Below are 21,744 nucleotides of genomic sequence, written 5' to 3' on the forward strand. Positions count from 1 at the left end.
AACGAGGGATCAACAATGCTCCCCTGTGACATTTCAGAGGCCAAATGAGCCTTCAATTTAAAGCCGTCAGTTGTTAGCATGTCTCTCTCACATAGGATTTGAAATTAAATATTGTGCAACCAACATCTGTTTCCCCATTAACATATACAGTGCATTTGAGGGAGGGAAGTGTCTGAGAAGGGTAATTCAAATTAAATATCCTATAGCTTAAATGCTCGGTTATAAATCTTACATAAACTGAGACACTCTAAACAAATGCTTCAGGCTCGTTTCACCCCCAGGCTACCTCTGCAAACTTTTTGCGGTCTCTCTCTGGGGGATTGCCTAAGAGCAACTTGTACAAACTAAATTTTCCTTTCCCTCCGGCTCTCCATAGAATATTAATCCCATCCCATCTCTTTAAGTATTCTCCACCCCACACCAGCTTAGCACTGGCAGATCGTAGACTTCTGAACACCCAACGGCATTAAGAGTTGCAGGAAATCAGAAGACACACATCACTGGGAACGGTGCCTCTTTCACTAGATCGTTCCACTTTGTTTTTAGAGTTAAGGAAGCCACAGATTCAGTCTCAGAATGAGAGGGGCTCCTGTGTCATAGTGATGAAGGCAAGGGGGTGTTGGTCCCACTTACAGGAAAAGTTGCAGCTGCTGAAATTCAAGGAAGGGATGTAGCTCAGTGGTAGAACATCTGCTTTGCATGCAGCGCGTTTCTGGTTCAATCCCTGGCATCTCCTAGTAAGACTGGGGGAACTGTCTGAAGACCTGGAAAGCTACTGCCTCTGTGTAGGCAATATTTAGAACATGGGTAAGCAAACTAAGGCCCGGGGGCCAGATCCGGCCCAATCGCCTTCTAAATCTGGCCCATGGACAGTCTGGGAATCAGCGTGTTTTTACATGAGTAGAATGTGTCCTTTTATTTAAAATGCATCTCTGGGTTATTTGTGGGGCATAGGAATTCATTCATATATATTTTTCAAAATATAGTCCGGCCCCCCACAAGGTCTGAGGGACAATGGACCGGCCCCCTGCTGAAAAACTTTGCTGAACCCTGAGCTAGAAGGACCAATGGTCAGACTGGGTGTGAGGTCACTTCCTACGATGTACCACATCCTTATGTACTACAATAAAAGGAGCTTCTGGAGACATTGCTGGAGCCCAACTCCCATCAGCCAGCATGGTCTATGATCAGGAATGGTGGGAGCTGGAGTTCAGCAACACCTGGAGAACCACACGTTCTCCATCCATGGCATATATATTTATTCCACTCAGAATTCATTGCCCTTTGCTATAGCATACAGGAATCAATGCTCATAAACTTTCCAGTCAAGGGCTTAAGCAGAGGTAGCACTTTCTCAGGAAGCTATAGGAAATGGGAGTACTTCAGAGCTAATTGTGTTGGTTTTCCATTTGCAAGGCTTGTCATGGTTTTCACAGGGAACATTAATACACTGAGGTCTTCTGAGCTTCTGCTGAGGAAATGAAGCAAGCTACATGCACATCCATCAAATCAGCAGCAGAAGCCAGTTTCCCTGAGAACTGGTCTCCGGTATCCTAACCAGGCATCATAAGTTGCTGTTCACCTGGTGGCAAGCAGAAACTTCCTTCAGACAACCAGCCAAGGAAGCCAGGGCTTGCCCAATACATTTTGCTGCCTTCAGCATAGCAACAAATACACACACACAAACAGTCAAGATACGTAATGTCCAAGGCCAATCAAGTTATTTTGGCACCTGAGGCAGATAATCCCACAAGTCACTCCACCATTCCCCGGCAGTAAAAATGCAATGATGATAAATTAAATAACTAGCCCTTTCACAAGACCCCCCCCCCCAAATCAGGTTCCAAAGGCACCAGCCTCACTCTGTCTAACGATAGGGCTAGCTTTGGATTCATTTATTTCGATTACTTGTGCCTTTTGCACAAGTGACAGGGTAGTTTGCAAAAAAAAAAAAAAAAAAAAAAGGCAAATCAGATAAAAGGAATACACACAATCAAGGAATAGCACAATCCTTAAAATAACATTTGCATAACAAATCTCCAAATAGCAATTACCAGTACCAGCAGCCGAAACAAATCCATTTGTTTAATCAGATGTTTCCTCCTACTAATGCCCAGCAGAAAGGGTGAGCCTTAACCAGCTGCCTAATGGGTATAAGGAAACAGGGCCAGACACACCTCAGTAGGGAGGGAGTGCCACATGCGGGGGGCCACCACTGAAAAGGCCCTTCTCTGGGCTTCCAAATCTTGTATCTGCTTGGACAACCAAGTAGATCTCATCTTCTGATCTTAATGCACGGGCAGGTAGTATGGGATAAGGTGTATTTTCAGATAGTTGGGTGCTTTATAGAAAGATGTGATATTCAACCTTTTCTGGGTGGGATTGCACTCCCCCTAAAGGATCAAGTATGTAGTCTGGGATCCTTTTAACCCACCTTTGTTTATGGAGGTACACACTGTGGGATGTAAGAATCAGGTGCAGTCAAACACAACATTGCTAGAGTAGACATGAAGGTTGTCTCAGTCCTCCAGCCAGAACTTCCTGCTTTCCAGGACTGAGACGAAACTTCCTATGTGTAACTTGAGATGGGCGTGGCCTCTCCTGAAGTAAAAAGAACCAGAACCACAGGCTGGCGACCATCTAGTCTCTATCGATGCCATCTTAATGACAGCACTACTAAAATGCAACCTTGGCTCCAGGCCAAGAGAAGAATAGTGGGGCTTTCTCCCATAAGGAGATAGTCACCACATTTAAACTATGTTCTAACCTTTTAAGTCTGCCTTCTGGGAACCTTTGTGTGAACAGATGCTTACTTGTGAGTAAACCTTTTATACTTTAAAGAAGACTGTGTAGCATCTTATTTTAGGAGGGATTAAACAGGGAAAATACCAGGAAATGTTTACAGAGACTCTAACGAGTCTGAGCAAGCTATCTGCTGTGCGTGTGTTTAAAAAGGGGGAATGTTAACTCTGCTGATTTTGTGGAACTTATAAAGACAAGTTGGGATAGGATATCTTAGACAATATATCCTCCCCCGCATTCCTAAACATTCCCACACACCCTGCCTCTATGACAGGGAAGACCTTTGACTAGACTAGGTCTTCTTTTCTGATACATTTCAACATTCAACTTTTTCTCTCCAGCTGCCACCCTCATCCCGGTCAACCATATATGTAACAGCTAGGAACCACGAGCCATCAAGGCTCTTTAAAAAACAACTCTTCTAGTCATCAAAAGCTGCTGAGCAATTATTTTCAGCTTCCTCCAGAACTTCGTGGCCCAAGACGCTTTGCTACCTCAAGAGCAGCACTTGTTCCCCCCCCCCTTACGTTTCTGAGCACAATTCAAAGTGTTGATGCTGACCTTTAAAGCCCTATACGGCCTCGGTTCAGTATACCTGAAGGAGCATCTCCACCCCCATCATCCTGCCCAAACACTGAGGTCCAGCACTGAGGGCCTTCTGATGGTTCCCTCACTGCGAGAAGTGAGGTTACAGGGAACCAGGCAGAGAGCCTTCTCGATAGTGGCACCTGCCCTGTGGAACGCCCTCCCAGCAGATGTCAGAGAGATAAACAACTATTTTATTTTTAAAAGACAACTGAAGGGTAGTTTCTAATGTCTGATGCTGTATTGTTTTTAATATTCGGTTGGAAGCCGCCCAGAGTGGCTGGGGAAACCCAGCCAGATGAGCGGGGTATAAATAATAATTTATTATTATTATTATTATTATTATTATTATTATTACTACTACTACTACTTATGTTTGAGGTGATACTTTTAAACATCGCAGCAACATTTAGGCATTGATTTATTCCTTCTCCTAGCCCTCTGAATTCTGCCACCTGAAGCAGTCTGCTCCACTTCATTGCATGGTAGGGCTGTGCCCTGTTCCAGAAACATCCTCTGTCCACTACTGGTCATTAGGAAGCAAGAGAAATGCTCCTCTCTGCATTTGGCACCATGCATCATTTCTGTGAAAATATTCATCCACGCAGTTCTGCTGTCTTCCTCATAGTTCTTCTGTCTTACACCTAATCTCTCATTTACCATGTCAATGTGGCTCTCCATTGCTATGTGGATTTGGTTTTTTCCTCCTCCTTGTACTGTTTGCAGTACTTGTCGGATCGTCCAAATTCCTCTAAGCTCTCTGTTATCTTCTTGTCTCAGCATCGTCTGGCAGGTAAACCTACATCTCCTTGCTGGCATCAAAATCACTGCAGAACTTCCCTTCTGAATCTAAGTACTGTACTCAAATCCCATTTCCTCCATACAACGGAGCCACGATTCTCCATTTCTCTATAGCTAGAAAACATTGTGCACCAGATAGTGAGGAGTCTTCAAAAGTGTGTTGACCTAAATTTCCTTCCAAAGATATGATAGCTCCATTTGCCACTGTGGCACTTAGCGAAAGGGTTGCTATTCCCTAAAGGTCAAGGTCAAGGTCAAGGGTCCCCTGACAGTTAAGAGTCCAGTCGCGAACGACTCTGGGGTTGCGGCGCTCATCTCGCTTTACAGGCTGAGGGAGCCAGCATTTGTCTGCTGCGCACACAGTTTTTCCGGGTCATGTGGCCAGCATGACTAAGTTGCTTCTGGCACAAAGGAATACCGACACCAGAGCAGTGCAGGGAAATGCCATTTACCTTCCCGCCGGAGTGGTACCTATTTATCTACTTGCACTTTGACGTGTTTTTGAACTGCTAGGTTGGCAGGACTGGGACAGAGCAAGAGGAGCTCACCCCGTCGCAGGGATTCGAACCGCCGACCTTTTGATCAGCAAGCCCAAGAAGCTCAGTGGTTTAGACCACAGCCATCCCCTGCCCCACCCCGAACGCCATTCTCTACTGGTGGTGCCATGATGGCAGGGTCTTAGCGGTGGCAGTTCCTCATGTGTGGAATACAGTTCCTGGTGAGGTGTGTCTGTCTCCCTCATTATTAACATTTGGGTGGAATTGCGGGGGTGGGGGGAGAATCCTGTTCACTCATGGCTGACAAATACTTCTCCTGGCAACGTTGAAATTATTTCTCTGTTGTGGCCTTTGATCTTTCTATTTAGAAAAGGTATTAACTGCTTGGCCAAAAGGCCCTCCAAACTGTCTACAAATAAAATTATGGCTAAGACATGGCTAAAATCCACAGATCAATGGAAAACAAATACAGTGGTACCTCAGGTTAAGTACTTAATGCATTCCGGAGGTCCATTCTTAACCTGAAACTGTTCTTAACCTGAGGCACCACTTCAGCTAATGGGGCCTCCTGCTGCTGCCGTGCCACCGGAGCACAATTTCTGTTCTCATCCTGAAGCAAAGTTCTTAACCCGAGGTACTATTTCTGGGTTAGTGGAGTCTGTAACCTGAAGCGAATGTAACCTGAAGCGTATGTAACCCGAGGTACCACTGTATGCATCATTATTATTTATAGAAACATGGAATTATAGAGTTGGGCACAGAGCGTCATCTAGTCCCTGCAATACAGGAATCACAGCTAAAGAACCCCTGGTGGAATCCAAACTTGCTTTAAAAACCTCCAAGGAAGGAGAGTCCACCGCCTTCCAAACTAGTCAGTTCCACTTGTTGTTGTTGTTGTTGTCACCATTGCCATCACCAACAATCAGCATTAAGAACAAATATAAAATTGTTTGTGTGTTCGGTTGTGTTTTAGAAACCCTGCAAATTATATTGCTTTGTGGTTTACTTGTTTGCTGTACTAGGCTCCTCTGAGAGGAAGGGAAGGACAGAACCTTAATAGCCAAATGTAAAAATAAATAAATAAAACTGTTGTGTGTCCATTGCAAGATCAATATATGAGGCAAGAGTCCCTGCTTTCTAGCCATGCTTCCTAATCACAAGACTACACCAGCTCACCAGAGGGTTGTGCATTGGCTGAGTCATAGCCTGCCACTATTTTTCGGTGGGATTCACACAAAATTACCAGGAAATTCAGGTTGCACAATTACAGTTGATTGCACAAAAGCCCCTCCCCCTAAATAATCAGATTTTTCTTTGATAAGGAAACTGAGGAGGAAACACATGGGATAACCCATACTTTGATGCAACGTCATCTAACCTCCCCACAAATCAGAGTGAAGGTTTGTTAAATAGTCAACGTTCTCTAATCTCCCTGCAAACCAATCAGGATGAAGGCTCAATAAATGAGTCACCAGGAAGCACCCATGATACAAGTCATATAAACCTCTACAATTCTAGGATGCAAACTCTGAATTCACCTCCAGGGGCTGTGTTTCCACACTATGGATTTCCCCCCATTCCTGCTTGCCTGCCTGCCTTCCTTCCTTCCTTCCTTCCTTCCTTTCTTTTCCCAAATTATGTTTATTTGTAGCTGTGTGTGTTATGTTTGCATGCCTTTTGTAGACTAGAACAGAAGAGTTAGTTAAGCAATGCAGCCCTAGCAGTAACACAAAGGCAGCTGCCAATGGAAACATCACAGGCTGCCAAAAGATGAATATGTATTTAGAATTATCCCCACAACAACAGATTGTGTTGCTTTGTACAACATGGCTGTGGATTCTGGGCATTGTTGCAGTACAAATATTATGCAAGGTGTGGAGGAAGTGGATAGAGAGAAGTCTCTCTCTCCCCGATTCTCATAATACGAAAACCTAACACCATCCAACGACGCAAGCCGAACATTTGCCGCTTCAGCACAGACAAAAGGAAGCTCTTTCCCACACAGCATATTAGTCAAACTGTGGGATTTGCCCCACAAAAGGCAGCGATGGCCACCAATTTAGATGGCTTGAAAAGAGAATGAGACGAATTCATGGAGGAGACTGGCTATCAATGGCTACTAGTCACAACGGTCAGGGGAAAAAACAATGCTGTCCAGGGTTGTAAAGACTGCGGAGAGAATAACTGGGTGCACTCTTCCAACCTTGGATCAAATCTATGCTTCCAGGTGCCATAAGAAAGCTGCAGAGATAGCGCAGGATAGTGCGCACCCCAGAAATCATCTCTTTCAGCTTCTGCCTTCTGGAAGAAGGTTCAGGGTTATAAAGACTAGGACTAGCCGCCTGAGAAACAGTTTCTATCCAAATGCGATTTTGGTTGTAAATGCAGTGTAAGGTAGTCTGGGTACACTGGGACGTGGGTGGCGCAGAGCCTAGGCTTGCCAATCAGAAGGTCGGCGGTTCAAATCCCCACGACAGGGTGACCTCCCGTTGCTCGGTCCCTGCTCCTGCCAACCTAGCAGCTTGAAAGCACATCAAAGTGCAAGTAAATAAATAGGTTCCGCTCCGGCGGGAAGGTAAATGGTGTTTCCGTGCGCTGCTCTGGTTCGCCAGAAGTGGCTTAGTCATGCTGGCCACATGACCCGGAAGCTGTACGTCGGCTCCCTTGGCCAGTAAAGCGAGATGAGCACTGCAACCCCAGAGTCGCCACGACTGGACCTAATAGTCAGGGGTCGCTTTACCCTTTACCTTTAAGGTAGTCTTTATGTGAGTATATTGTATTCAATTATGGGCTATCAGAGTTTTTAGGGGCTAACCAGGCTGGGATAGCTGGGATAGCAGGCTTGTGGGTTTTTGAATTTCTGATGTATATTTTTTCAATTTCGTTGTTCTGTATAGGATTATGACAATAAAGATTATCATATCGTATCGTAATGGAAGGTTCTCCAAGTGTCCCTATTTTCCAGGGACAGTTAGGGGGTTCACAAAAGCCATCCTGGTTTCTGACACAATCCCAGAATGTCCCTCTTTTCCTTAGGACGTCCCTATTTTCCTCAGAGAAATGTTGGAGGGCATGGAGTTATGCGACTCCTGAGCCAAGGAGATAAGTAACAATCCACCAACCAATCAATCTGCTTTATTGGCTTAAATAAGTAATTATGCAACCTTTAGAAGACATCTGAAGGCAGCCATGTATAGGGAAGTTTTTTAAAATGTTTAATGTTTTATTATGTTTTCATATATGTTGGAAGCCATGCAAAGTGACTGGGGCAACCCAGTCAGATGGGTGGGGTATAAAAATAAAAATGGAAAAGGATGCCCCTATTTTCTCTGGAGGGATGTTGGAGGGTATGCAATGGCTATGTTCAGCTTGCACTGCCTGATGCAGTAAGTGCCTTTGAATTCCAGTGACTGGAAACTGCAGGAAGAGCACTGTGTCATTGAGCTCAGGTCCTGTTTGTGACCTTCCTGTGGGCATTTGGTTGGCCATTGTGAGAACAAGATAAGAACATAAGAAGCGTCTGCTGGATCAGGCCAATGGACCACCTAGTCCAACATCCTGTTCTCACAATAGCCAACTCAATGCCACCGACCATCTACGCAAGGTGGACATAGACGGGAGAGATGGGCCATTGGCATAATCTTCTGGGGAGTAGGATGCTGAACTAGATGCTCAACTGTTCTGACAAACAGACACTTTATGTGCAATGGGTGGGGTGGGAAATATCCAACATTGTGTCAATGGGTGAAGGGCTGAGAGGGAAATGCCTTGTTAATTGCAGGTATTCCCCCTATGACTATGAAATCCCCGTCATTAGTATGATCAGTGCAGGTTCTCTCCCTCAACGCAACACTGCATTCCCTACAGCACCAACTCCCAAGGAACTGCTTGCTATCTACTCCCAGTATAAAAAAAACTAGCAGTGATCTACCCTCGGTCCTGTATACCTGAAGGAGCGCCTCCACCCCCATCGTTCAGCTAAGATCCAGCACCGAGAGCCTTCTGGCAGTTCCCTCATTGCAAGAAGTGAGGTTACAGGGAACCAGACAGAGGGCCTTCTCGGTAGTGGCGCCCGCCTTGTGGAACGTCCTCCCAGCAGATGTGAAGGAAATAAGCAGCTATCCTATCTTTAAAAGACATCTGAAGGCAGCCCTGTTTAGGGAAGTTTTTAATATTTAATGCTGTATTGTTTTTAACACTTGATTGGAAGCCGCCCAGAGTGGCTGGGGAAACTCAGCCAGATGGCCGGGGTATAAATAATAAATTATTATTATTATTATTATTATTATTATTATTATTATTATTACCCATTGTCATTGCCAAGAGAATGCCGAGAGTTGTTGAGCTTTTTTTAGGTGGAGATGAGCCAGAGTTGTTGAACTTATTTTGGGAGGGAACCCATCCAGAATCACTTATATTAATCGACCAAAAACACCCCCGCGATCGAACAGTAGATCGCAATTGACCCTGTTGGACATGCCTGCCCTACGACAAAGATGGGGGAGCCTCTTTTTTTTCCAGTTGAGGTGCCAGACTCCTCTACGGTCCATTTTCAAGGCATTGTATGTCCGTGGTGGGTGGGACCTGAGGGGAAAGTGGGCAGAGCAACAGGGTACAGCCACACACCTTACCCTATCCTGCAGCCAGCCATGGTCACAGCTCAAGGACACACTCCAGGCAGGAACAAGCACCCAGGGAGATCAAAGAGGGAGGTCACCAAGCGGTGTGGCTTGGGAAGAGACCCAGGTGCCAGATAAAAAGGCCAGGATCTGTCCCCCTAGACCTGAGATTCCCAGCTGCAGCCCGAAGTAGAATCATAGAATTGTAGAGTTGGAAGGGATCCCTAGTCCAACCTCCTGCAATGCAGGAATCTCAGCTAAAGCGTCTATGACAGATGGCCATCCAACATCTGCTTAAAAACCTCCCAGGAAGGAGAGTCCATCACCTCCCGAGGGAGACATCATGGATGTGTTTCTTGGTTGCATGTCTTGATCACCCTTCAAAAATGACTCTTGCTGCTGTTTGAAAGACCAAGTTTTCTCGGCATGGACAAAATCTGGTGCTGATAAGCAATGCTAAAATTTTAGCTCAGGCCTCGAGGGTGGGCATTAAAAATGAAACGTTACTTGACTGGGTGAATTAATGCCTTATGTTGAGGAGATGATGCATCTTCATTTAGAAAGAAGACTTCTTAATTTGGCATATTATTTACTCTTTGTCCTGCTCGTGTGTCAAGCTTGACATCTGTAGTGTTATAATGAATGCTTAAATAATATGCTTATTAAAAGCCTTTGTCTGTGGGCCTGACTGCTGTTGTTTTTGTGTTGATCGGCTTTTAGCTGTTGCCAGTTTTTCATTTTAATTTACAGATTTAGATATTAGAGTGAAGCAAGCTTCATCAAACTTTATTCTGAATATCTGTTCCCTCCAACCACCAGGTAAAGCTACCTTATTTTACCACTTCTGACTTGTTTAACCTGGTGTTCCATCTGAAATTAATATCCTGCTTTGCTAATATAAGAATTAACAAGGTCTCTGCTATTCTCTCTCCCCAAGAACCTTTGTTTCATTCTGTTGACAGATCTTGAGAATTGCTGGATTTTACATTTTCAGAAAAGGGGAATCAGCCACTGGCCCAGTCTTCAAATAACACTAAACCATGGTTTGGCAGAAACAAGCAAACACAAGGGTTCATTGAGAAGACCAACTACTGGGCTCTTCCTTCAGTCCTGCTGTTGCCATGTTACATGGGACTAAGCGATGGTTTGGCTAAGTGTTACATCTGAAACCAAGTTCATGGTTTGTCTTCCCCCATGAAAACTGAAAACCAAGAGCAAACCTTGGCTACAGTTCACAGCTTGTCTGGAGTGAGACCACCCACAAACCTGGGAATAGATGTAATGCTAAACCAAACCTTGGCTTAGCCCCGGATAATGCAGCAGCAGGAGGAGTGGAGGAATAGAGCAGCAGCTGCTGTCTTTGCTCTGGGAACTCATTTGTTTGTGCTAAGCCATTGTTTAGCTATGCATTACATGCAAACTGGGTCATTGTATCTTGTATCAGCATCCCAAGGTGTAACCTAAAATCTAGTTGGCACCTAGGTAGTGGATAGTGGTCCATTTGGACACTAATCTCAGGCTAACTTCTACCAGCCTCTACCTGCCTGCTTTCCCACTTACAACCAGTCCAGAGGGTGGCACCACCAGTCAGTGCTTCCGTTGTAGAACTGAGCAGAAAGGAGAACGAGGATGAAAGCTTGACTCTGGCTACACCTACTGTTGACCTCCCAGCCTTCTGCACCACCAGTTCCAGTGGGGCCCCAGAAACTGGTGAACCCAAGAGAGTTTCACCTAATAACTCTGCTACCTCCCCCCCACACTCCATCTTAAGATTGACACCATTGCAGACCAGAAGCTTGCTCCATATTTTGTGGCATTTACCTTGACCTACTATGGATTTTGTGAGCTTCATATGTTCCCATTGATTTCAGTGCGAGAGAATTAGCTTAACTGGAAGTGCTCTAACATTTGGTCATGACCCACATTCAGAACATTATAAACTACAGAACCTCAAGCAGTCCCGGGCAAAACCAGATTGAGATTGCTTACCTCATCCACATTCTCAAAGGCATTAATGATGTCATAAGGTAAACATGACAAAAGGTCTATCACGAACCAGGTTTTCAGGTAGTTCATCCTGATGAGTTTGGGATCTGAGATGACCTCTCCACCAGGTCCAACAAAGGTTGTGTGAAAATTCAGGACTATGTCTACCAGGAAAATAACGTCCACCACGCTATCCAGAACCAACCATGCAATGTTGTTCTGCTTGGTTTTGAAGGACACATTGTAAGGAACCATGATGGCCGTGTAGAAGGTAAGGATTAAGATGACCCAGTCCCAAGTGGTCTTGAAAGCGCAGTAGTGTAAAATGATATGTGGTGGAGTCTTTGGGGCTTCTTGCTTGTATTGTGGAAGAATATCGGAACCCAGCTGGAGAACCTTAAAATAAAAGATACGCAGGTGTTACCACATGGGTTATTGCTCATTACAGCATGAACTCCCACAAACCCAATTCAAGGAAAGACGGCAGCTCAGTGGTAGAGAATGCTGAAGGTTCTAGGTTCAATCCCTGGCATCTCCAGGTAACATTGGGACTGTCCCTTGCCTCAAATCCCAGAAAGCCATTTCCAGTCGGTATAGACATTACTGAGCTGAATGAACTAGTGGTCTGACTCAGGATAAGGCAGCTCCATATATTTCCTATGTAGAAGGATGGGGTAGAGGTCTACATCTAAATAAATAAGTTGTAAGATCTTTGGGGCTGGGTCCTGTCTTCTAATGCTAATGATGGTATATATATAATCATTATCACCACCACTACCATCATCATCAGTAAGTAAAAATATTTTTCATTCTTGCCCTTTTGCTCCACTGGCTTCCCATCCTACTCCATCACCATCCTAGAACAATCAAAGCTTTCTCTCTATCTCTCTTTCTTGGTGTTGCTTCCATCTCAACGAGGTCTTTTCTTCCTGGGAAAGGAAAAGTGGCCCTGCAGCTTATACTTGAAACTTTGGCTGGTGGTTCTTTCTGTCTGCAAAGTTACACACACACACACACACACAGTTTCAGATCAGGAGAGGAGAGCATTTGTTTGACACTTACTTCAGCTAACCGTGAGTGTTTATGGACCACCTCGGCTTTGTTCATAGGCGTTAGCTGCTGCAGAACACTCCGACTGTTCGTCAAAGCTCGTGTCAATCGAGCAAACTTCGTCCAGCCTGCAAAGAGGAAGGAGAACATTGTGAGGTTCACTGGTTGGCAATGACCATCGGTCATCTTCTCATTCAGAACATAGGGGTTGCAACAATGTCCCAGTGCCAGCAATGGTATCCAAATGCTATTCCTGCAGTCTATCTTGGAACGTTAAGGTCTGCAACGTTTAGCTAATCTATAGGTAGGATTAAACTGATTTTAAAAATTGTCCGATGAACTGAAAAACTTTTTTTCCTGATCATCTTTTCCCCATCCACACTCTGGAATCTACATAAATCTAGCATTATTTACAAGGATTTAGGGGATAATTCATCAGTACCTGCAGAATAGACCATAGAATGAACCCAACTAAGTGAAGAAACCATGAGCGATGAATTCCATCAGTCTCCTTAGCCAACAAAAAGCTAACTGGACTTGGGTCAATATAGCCAAAATTCTTTTCCTTAAGAGTTTTAAATCCTACTGTGCAGTTACAGGGGTTCGACCAACATAAAGGAGAACAAACAGAGGACAATCATATTGAGAGCTGGAAAGTAGAAGAGGCAAAAGGTATCCTAGCTCAGCAACTATATAAGATCAGCATCTGAGACACCCCTCCAAGGCATGCCGTGGGTGGTCCAGGCTTGCTAGGACTAGATTTGTTGCTTGCAGAGTCTAGGGTGGAAGGTTAACAGAGAGTAACTACCCTGCTATTATAGCAAGAGTGGGGAACCTCAGGCCCAGGGCTCAATTGCAGCCCTCTCTAACGAGCCTGCAGACTCCATCCAGGCCCTTGAATGTTTTTGCTTAATTGGAAAGTTTGATTGAACCATGATAATGCCACTTGCCCCGAATGGAGAGATGGGGGTGTAGAAGGACTTTGTGTGGTTCAGTGGTGGCACCAGAAACAAAAAATATGGGCAGGCGCAGAATGGGCAAAGTATATTTGTAGGTGGGTGACATATTAATGACAAGAGTTCAGAAATGGGGGGCAAGTGGGCAGGTGAGCTCTTTGTGGGATGTGCTTGGCCCTCCTTCCCTCCTCTGGCTCTCCCTATGGTGTGGCTAGAATCATAGACTCATAGAATCGTAGACTCCAGAGTAGGAAGGGACCCCTTGCAATGCAGGAATCTCAACTGAATCATCCATGACAGATGGCCATCCAACCTCTGCTTAAAAACCTCCAAGGAAGGAGAGTCCACAACCTCCCAAGGTGACTGTTCCACTGTCAAACAGTTCTTACTGTCAGAAAGTTCTTCCTGGTGTTTAGGCGGAATCTCCTTTCTTGTAAGGCCATTTGTTTGAGTCCTACCCTCCAGAGCAGGAGAAAACAAGCTTGTTCCCTTTTCGATGTAGCCTACTGAACCAAATGGTATCTGTTGCTCCACCTACTTTTGCTTCTGGCCCCACCCACCCCAGTATGCAGCCGCTGGGAGGTGGTACATGAGCAAACAGGTCCTTTGGGGTGTAAAATGTCCCCCCAACCATGGATTACAGGAAGAGGGTGGTTGCTCCATTGCTGCAGGGCAATATTTGTATGCTGTTTATGACTCCTACATTTATCTGAATTATCTCAGCTTAGTCAGCTATTTTGAATTTTTGATGGCAGATGGTCAGTCAGTCAATACTTATTCCCAGAAGTTTAGGTCATTAATCTGCATAGTGATCAGATTAAAGCTTTTAATATTTTATTTCCTCCTCTTTGTACTCAAAACGATAGAACATGCTTTTGCCTGACCCTTTCCTCTTTGGTCATTCAGCAGAGCCAGGGCTTACTGAATACAGAATAACCCATTTTTTAAAAAAAGAATTAAGAACCTTGGGCTGCTTAAGGTGACAGGAACACAGACGGAAAGAATTCCCTTGATTTGTTTGGTTCATTTGATTAAGAGAATTCGTACCCCGCATTTCAGCCAGTTAAGCTCCCAGGGTGGGTTGCATACAATCAGTGAAAACACTGTGGTCCCTGCTTGCAGATTTAACAATCTAAAACACATTACACAAAATGGATAATGGGGCTGGGAGAATAAATGGATTTGGGGACTAGGACAGAAAGGGAAGAGAAAAATGGAAAATGCGGGTGCTAATTCTGAAAGTTCAAGAGGAACACTTTTTCTGCATGCAAAATACCCCACTTCCACTACAGAAATACAACACTGGGTGCTGCAGATAGGTATTATTACTGTTGCTGATATATTTTCATAGAATCACAGAATCATGGAATTGAAGAGCTGGAAGGATCCCCACGGATCATCCAGCCCAACCCCCTGCCATGCAGGAATCGCAGCTAAAGAATCCCTGACAGATGGCCATCCAATCTCTCTTTAAAAACCTCCAAGGAAGGACAGCCCACCAACTTCTGAGATAATCCATTTCATTGTTGAACAGCTCTTGCTGTCAAAGTTCATCCTAATTTAGTTGGAATCTCCTTTCTTGTCACTTGAATCTATTAGTTTGGGTCCTACCCTCTGGAATAGCAAAATACAAGCTTGCTCCATCATATGGCCTCTCAGTCTCCTCGTTTCCGGGCTAAACATACCCAGTGTGCTGGGCCCGGGAGTAACCCGTGCAATGCGGTCCAGGACCGGTCCAGAATCTGAAGGTTCCACTAGGAGTCAGTCCGACAGGGCCAAGGCAGGAAAACAGGCAAGGACAGGTACAGGATCTCAGGCAGGATCTGGCATTCAGCAATGTTGCTCCCACAACCTTTTATCTTTGTCGGGGTAGCAGCCGGTCCTGATCCCCAGTGACTCACCTCCCTGTTTTGCCCGAAAGCGAGCACTCCTCCTGCGAGTACTCAGGTCTCTCCTTCTCTCAGACCTTAGTCTCTGCAGCTCGGGAAATGTCGGTGGGTTACTGGACCCAGAGGCCGCCTCAGCCTCTCCTGACCCAACTGGCAGTGGAGCAGCTGCAATTGATTGCCCAGCTGAAGGCAACGAGGTAATTCCCGCATATGGAGCCAGGGCAGGCTCAGGCCCCTGACTTGGCCCAGCTGGTGTTTGTTGCAGGGAAATCTGTGCAGACTGGGACTCTTCAGGATCAGGCCCCAGACTTGGTTCAGGTGATGCCTGAGGCAAAGGATCCAGTGCAGACTGAGTCTCCTCTGGTTCCGAGTCCCAGGCCATCACACCCAGTTCCTTCAACCATTCCTCTGAATGATTTCCAGACCCTTGATCATCTTGGTTGCCTTCTTCTGCACACGTTCCAGCTTGTAAATATCCTTCTTAAATTGTGGTTGAAGATAGCTATCATATCTACCTCTCAGAAGTAAAGTATATCCCTCAGGGTTAGAAGCCGTGGATGGCTTGTTCCCCATGAGTTTGTCTAATCCTCTTTTAAAGCCATCTAAGTTGGTGGCCATCACTGCTGCTTGTGAGAGCAAACTCCATCCCTCACATCTCTCCCACTTCAGCAACTGCTAAGCCCTAAGGCTTTTCTCTGGCAGTGGTGGAGCACCACTGATGCAGTTAACTTCTTCAAGCAGAAAAGGAACATTTCCTCAACATTCATTTAGCGTTTTGGCTGCTCAGAACACATTAATCAGGGCCTTCTGCATGGAGATGCCTGGGACATGGCCTTGACTTGGTACCACTCTGAGACTTCTGAAGCAACTGCAGAAGCATGGGATCATTCTAGCCTTCAGGAGGAAATAACTTTTTTTCTCCCACAGACTGGAGCTTGTACTGTTCATTCGCCCCCTCCAAATCAATGAGCCTTCCGAAAACGACTTCTTGTGCAGTGGCTTGGCAGGACACAGGGCGAAAGACTGTGCTTCCAGCCTTCTTCTTCATTTAAACTAATGAAAGTAAAATGCTCTCACTTGCCAAAAATCAATAGAGCAGTTTTGTAATTGTGTCGTCCTGACTCCCAGTCCGAAACATAAAGTATGCCTCTCCATTGGTTTCTCGTCTGATTATACTGATTATGGAGTGTTCCAGGGCCAGGAAGCCTGAGGAGACCTGATCCAGAACAATGAAAATCAATCTGGACATCTGTCATTGTCTTTGAGAGCTGAAGGGTCATTCAGCCACCAGTTACCTCCAAAAAAACCAACAACCTTCTTTGCCACCATTATAAGAGTGCTGAAGGAAGTCCATTCATTATATCACATAATATTAATGTTCCGTTAAAATTGTTAGCTCTAGATTTGTTCCTGGGTCCATTTCGAGGTGCTGGTTCTGTCCTTTAAAGCTCTAAATCAGGACTCAGAAGCTCAGGACCAGGGGCTGACTGAGGCCCACCAGACCTCTGTCTTTGGCCGTTGGGATCCTGCCCAGCCCCAGCCTTCACTGGCCGGCTGCTCACTCTTCTTGAATGTTTTCGCTTGGCTAGAAAGTGTCCGTTAACTCTGGTCAGAGCTTGAATCTACTATATTATTTTGGAAAGTCTTGTCTGTTCTCTGTTGGTTTCAGATGCCTCTCAAGAGATCATCACCCAGTTTGGCATGATGGTTCCTGAGGTGGAGGAGGTGGTTATTTGCCTACCGGGTACCATTTTGAATACAGATGGTGAACCAAATCATTCCAAACTGCACCAATGTGGATGCCTCTGAAGATATTGTTACCTGGAGATCTGATCGTGGACCTTGAACATGACATGTCACATAGCTCTGGTGAAGAAGGGCAGGATGCAAATGAACAAACAAATAAACAAAGCAGCTGGCCGTACACTGACGGGGGTGTGTGTGTTTCCTCCTTTTGTCATCTCTTTCTGGCTCATAAATCAAACTAAATGTTTTCTAGCAAAGCTCAACTTTAAGAAGACTGGATGCTGGGGGAAGGTGCTCTGTGCATTGGATAAGCAGAATTGCCATCAAAATGTTGGGGCATGCCAGAGGAATGTGCCAAATGGAACGGAAAAACACCAGACGGTTCTAGGTAGGGTCAGTTCCTTTACTTACAGTGTAAACCAGTTCCATGGCATATAGGTTGGCCTATGTGGAGGTGCCCTTCCCTTGCTCTGAAGGGGCATAGCTAGAAGGGGTGTTTGCCTGAGAGGGGGGGTTATAGGGTTAACATGCCTGATCTGAGCTAAGCGTGCTCAATAAATGGCATCGAGTGGGATTTATTGAGCTCTAAAAGCAGGAATAAAAATGGAGAAAGTCCTTTCCATGATCCAGAAAAGGAAGATTCTGGCACTGGGCTGGTACTGCAGGAGTGTCTCCACCCCCATCGTTCAGCCCAGACACTAAGATCTGGCACCAGGTCTTCTGGCGGTTCCCTCACTGCGAGAAGTGAGGTTACAGAGAACCAGGCAGAGGGCCTTCTCGGTAGTGGCGCCCTCCCATCAGATGTCAAGGAAATAAACAACTACCTGACTTTTAGAAGACATCTGAAGGCAGCCCTATTTAGGGAAGTTTTTAATGTTTGATGTTTTATTGTGTTTTTAATATTCTGTTGGGAGCCACCCAGAGTGGCTGGGAAAACCCAGCCAGATGGGCGGGGTATAAATAATAAATAGTAGATGATGATGATGATGATGATGATGTCCCAAGGATGGAGAGTCTATCAGTTGAGAGAGTGGGGATTTTTTTGCAGGGGCGTAGTTCAGCACACACTTTGTGTGCAAGTATCAGGTTTCATCCCTGGTGTCACCAGTCTAAAGTCTGGCATTGTGACTTTTCCTGTGGACCTGAGAACCGCTGCCGGTCCAACTAAACCAGGAGTAGCAAAGGTGGAACCTGCCAGATGTCTTATAGTAGACCATTGGCCCATCTACCTGTGGCTCTCAAGGGCTGTCTTCCCCAGTGTGGTGGCCTAAAGACTACAAGTCCCATCATCCCTGACCACGGGCCTTACTGGCTGGGGCTGATGGGAGTTGGACTCTAACAGCTAGGGAACTCCACATTGCCTGTCCCTGGACTGGAGGTTGCTAGGCTAGACGGACAAGAAATAGTCTGATCCAGAACAGGGCACCTTCTTATATTGCTCTTTCCTGGACCACTGCCAAGCATGTCATCACCAGGGAAGTGTTTCTGTTTTGTTCTTTGCCAAAAGCAGACTGGTGCGAATTACAGCACTGTCCTCAAGGCTGTCTCAGGAACTGGGTTCCATCTGGCTTCGTTATTATTAGCAGGTTTCCTCTGCCGAAAAAGGCCACTGTGACTAGCTCTTTCCTTAATAAAACATTAGCGTAGCTCTATTGGGTTGCAATTAACCTCTTTGTCATGGATTGCCTCATCTCTGAAAGCGAAGGAAATAATGAAGGCATTTAAATCAATGTGTCAGAGTGGCATTCGAGATCTTAATCGGTAACAAAAATGCTTAGGTTAACAACAATGATCAGGGTAGAAGGACTGCGGGAGAGTAATGATGGCAATTCTCAGGCTGACAGTTGCCCACACAAGTGGAAGTGACACCATGAGACAATGGGAGGGTCATTGGGCTCGTCTTGCAGTCCACCATACCTGTGCACACAGCTGCACGCAATGCTGGAAGCAACATGTATAGAGAACAGCCCAAGGAATGCACTTCCTTGGGGGCAAACTCCCAGTCACTACATGCTAGCGGTGTTAAGAATAATTGTTTAATTGTACATTGAAATGGAAAATAACTGCCTGTACACCCTTGTGCAAATTAATTGAAACAAACAGTGTAATTTATTGTACAAAACTCACATATACATGTACAAAACTCATGTATATGTACATTAGTAACAGATATGACATGGACTGCAAGAAGATCAAACCTATCCATTCTTAAGGAAATCAGCCCTGAGTGCTCACTGGAAGGACAGATCATGAAGCTGAGGCTCCAGTACTTTGGCCACCTCATGAGAAGAGAAGACTCCCTGGAAAAGACCCTGATGTGGGGAAAGATGGAGGGCACAAGGAGAAGGGGACGACAGAGGACAAGATGGTTGGACAGTGTTCTCGAAGCTACCAGCATGAGTTTGACCAAACTGCGGGAGGCAGTGAAAGACAGGAGAGCCTGGCGTGCTCTGGTCCATGGGGTCACGAAGAGTCGGACATGACTAAACAACACATTTTTCAGCAGCATTTGAACATAGTTTGGCATAGAGTCTACTAGTTTTGAACAGTCACTGTTGATTTTTGGATCCCTGTACCATACTTGAATTAGCGCCTGAATGATCTTCTCCATAGTCGTACAGTCTACAGCATGGAGGCAACTTTTGCATATAGCCCACAAATTCTCAATGGGATTTATGTCTGGGGAATTCTCTGGCCAATCAAGTACCTGTATTTGCTGCTCTGTCCTGATTTTCTTCACCACTTTCGGTGTGTGACAGGGGGCTAGGTCCTGCTGCAATATCCCAGTACCGTCAGGATACCTCTTTTCCAGATCTGGAATAACTCTCTTTCGTAGAACCTCAATATATTGTGGCAAGTGCATCATTCCTTCTATGGGCTGCAGGCTTCCGACACCATAATGATCAACTGACTTTTTGTGTTTGTTTTGAGTACAGGATTACGAATAAGATAGAAAATATGCTTTGTTTCAATTAATTTGCACAAGGGTGTATGTGTACTGCTAAATGCATAGCATGGAAACTTCCACTGAAGCTAAACAAAAAAGTTGCAGAGAGCCTGACAGTAGATAATTAACTTAGAATGTATCTCTGCTACTCTGCCAAGAGGTGTTTAACTTAGATCATATGGGGTATTCCATTGCAAATCTCCATGTTGAGTGTGTCAGTTAGTCTTTTGTTCTCAAGCCACCAAACAGGATGCTGTGTTAATGACTTTCTCCAGGAACACAGCCTCAGGCTGGAATGTAGGCTGTGTGTAGAGAGACAGAGTTTTGTTTTCAGGCTCTGGGTGAAGTAATTTCATCTTTCTAAGATGTTCCACCTGTGCACATGGTATTCTGCAACTATTTGGATGTAACATCGTTGTTTTGAGTGTCTGTTTTGGAGCAAGTTCTGTTAGTAAAGCTTTTGAAACCTGTTTTTGGACTGGACAATTTTTATTCCAAGTCAGTTTTTATTCATCCTATTGCTTCCAAATGCACAATATCAATAAATCCAATAGGTAGTGGGTGGAGCCAGAGATAAACGTAGGCAAAGCAAGAAATGTGATTTTACCTTAATACAAAATGCTCGTTTCTACATGCACTCTCACACTCGTCTCTATCCTCCCTCCAGGCAAACAATGAGCATAATCATAGCTCATGAACACATTCCAGCCAGACTGGAGGGTGCAAAGAAGAGCCAATGAAGCACATCAGCAGTGGTAAACTTTGGGCTCTCAAATTTCAGCAGCGCCTTGTGCAACGCTAAAAATTTGGCACACGCGCCCCTCGCCTCTCTCGCTCAGGTCTACAGCATTGTTTTGGCACCCCCTGCAGCAAAACTCCCAGTGCAACCACACCGGATGCACTACAGAACTACACAATGCACCAAGGAACTACACAACTTTTAGAAGACAGCCCTGTATGTTTGAAGTTTTATTATGTTTTTATATTTAGCTGGAAGCTGGCTGGGGAAACCCAGCCAGATGGGTGGGGCATTATTACTATTATTATTATTATTATTATTATTATTATTATTATTATTACAGTCGTGTCTTGAAAGTCAAATGGAATCTGTTCCGGAAGTCCATTCAACTTCCGAAACATTTGGAAACCAAAGTGTGGCTCCTGCAGCCAATCAGAAGCCATGCAAACTGCACCAGACATTCGGCTTCTGAAAATCGTTCGAAAACTGGAACACTCACTTCCAGGTTTCAATCATTCAGGAGCCGATTTGTTTGGGAGCCAAGGCATTTGAGATGCAAGGTACAACTGTATTATTATTATTATTATTATTATTATTATTTCTGTAGCTGACTTAAAAATCTGTGCTGAAAAGAGATCTGTGGGCACTGCACATGAAAAACCCTCTGCAGAGCAGTTGTCAAGATAGCGCTTTGAAAGGGGCAAAAGAGGGTCACCTGACACCATTGTGGCATCAGGTGATTGACAGGCGGGAATCGCTTCCCACCGCCCACAAAGGTTATTGGAGGAGATAACAATCTGGCCCCCAAGCCAGGTCCAGTCTCCCACCCCTCCTTTACTGTCAAAGAAGCCAGTTGCAAGATGCCAGCGGCTGGTGGCATCCTCATCCCAGACAAGCAAAGGCAAAGACTTGTTTAAGCTGACGCCTTGCCTTGAGCCAAACTCTACTCAAGGAAGAAGATGAGAGTTTTCAAATGATGGAGGACCTGTCAGCCAGCAGAGTGTAAAACGTACTTAGTGCTCTACTGGGGCCCCATCATCTATGTAGGAAGAGAGACAGGGAACATTTGCAGCCTCGCTTTACAGGCACTGAAATTCTATAGGATGCCAGCTCATTAAAAACACAAA

At 45.2% G+C, this 21,744-nt stretch overlaps 1 protein-coding gene across 1 annotated transcript in view; it reads right to left on the reverse strand.

Annotated features, from left to right (window-relative positions):
* Nucleotides 1-21,744, reverse strand: part of KCNH5 (potassium voltage-gated channel subfamily H member 5) — a 188,184-nt gene that overhangs the window by 127,665 nt on the left and 38,775 nt on the right. The window contains exons 5-6 of the mRNA XM_081015936.1: nucleotides 12,353-12,468; nucleotides 11,294-11,686 (exon numbers count right to left, since the gene is read on the reverse strand). Coding sequence (XP_080872062.1) covers nucleotides 11,294-11,686; nucleotides 12,353-12,468 — 509 coding nt within the window. The remainder of the gene's footprint in view (nucleotides 1-11,293; nucleotides 11,687-12,352; nucleotides 12,469-21,744) is intronic.

The sequence above is a fragment of the Podarcis pityusensis genome, assembly GCF_964106645.2.
Source record: "Podarcis pityusensis genome assembly, chromosome: 1".
Taxonomy (NCBI): Eukaryota; Metazoa; Chordata; class Lepidosauria; order Squamata; family Lacertidae; genus Podarcis; species Podarcis pityusensis.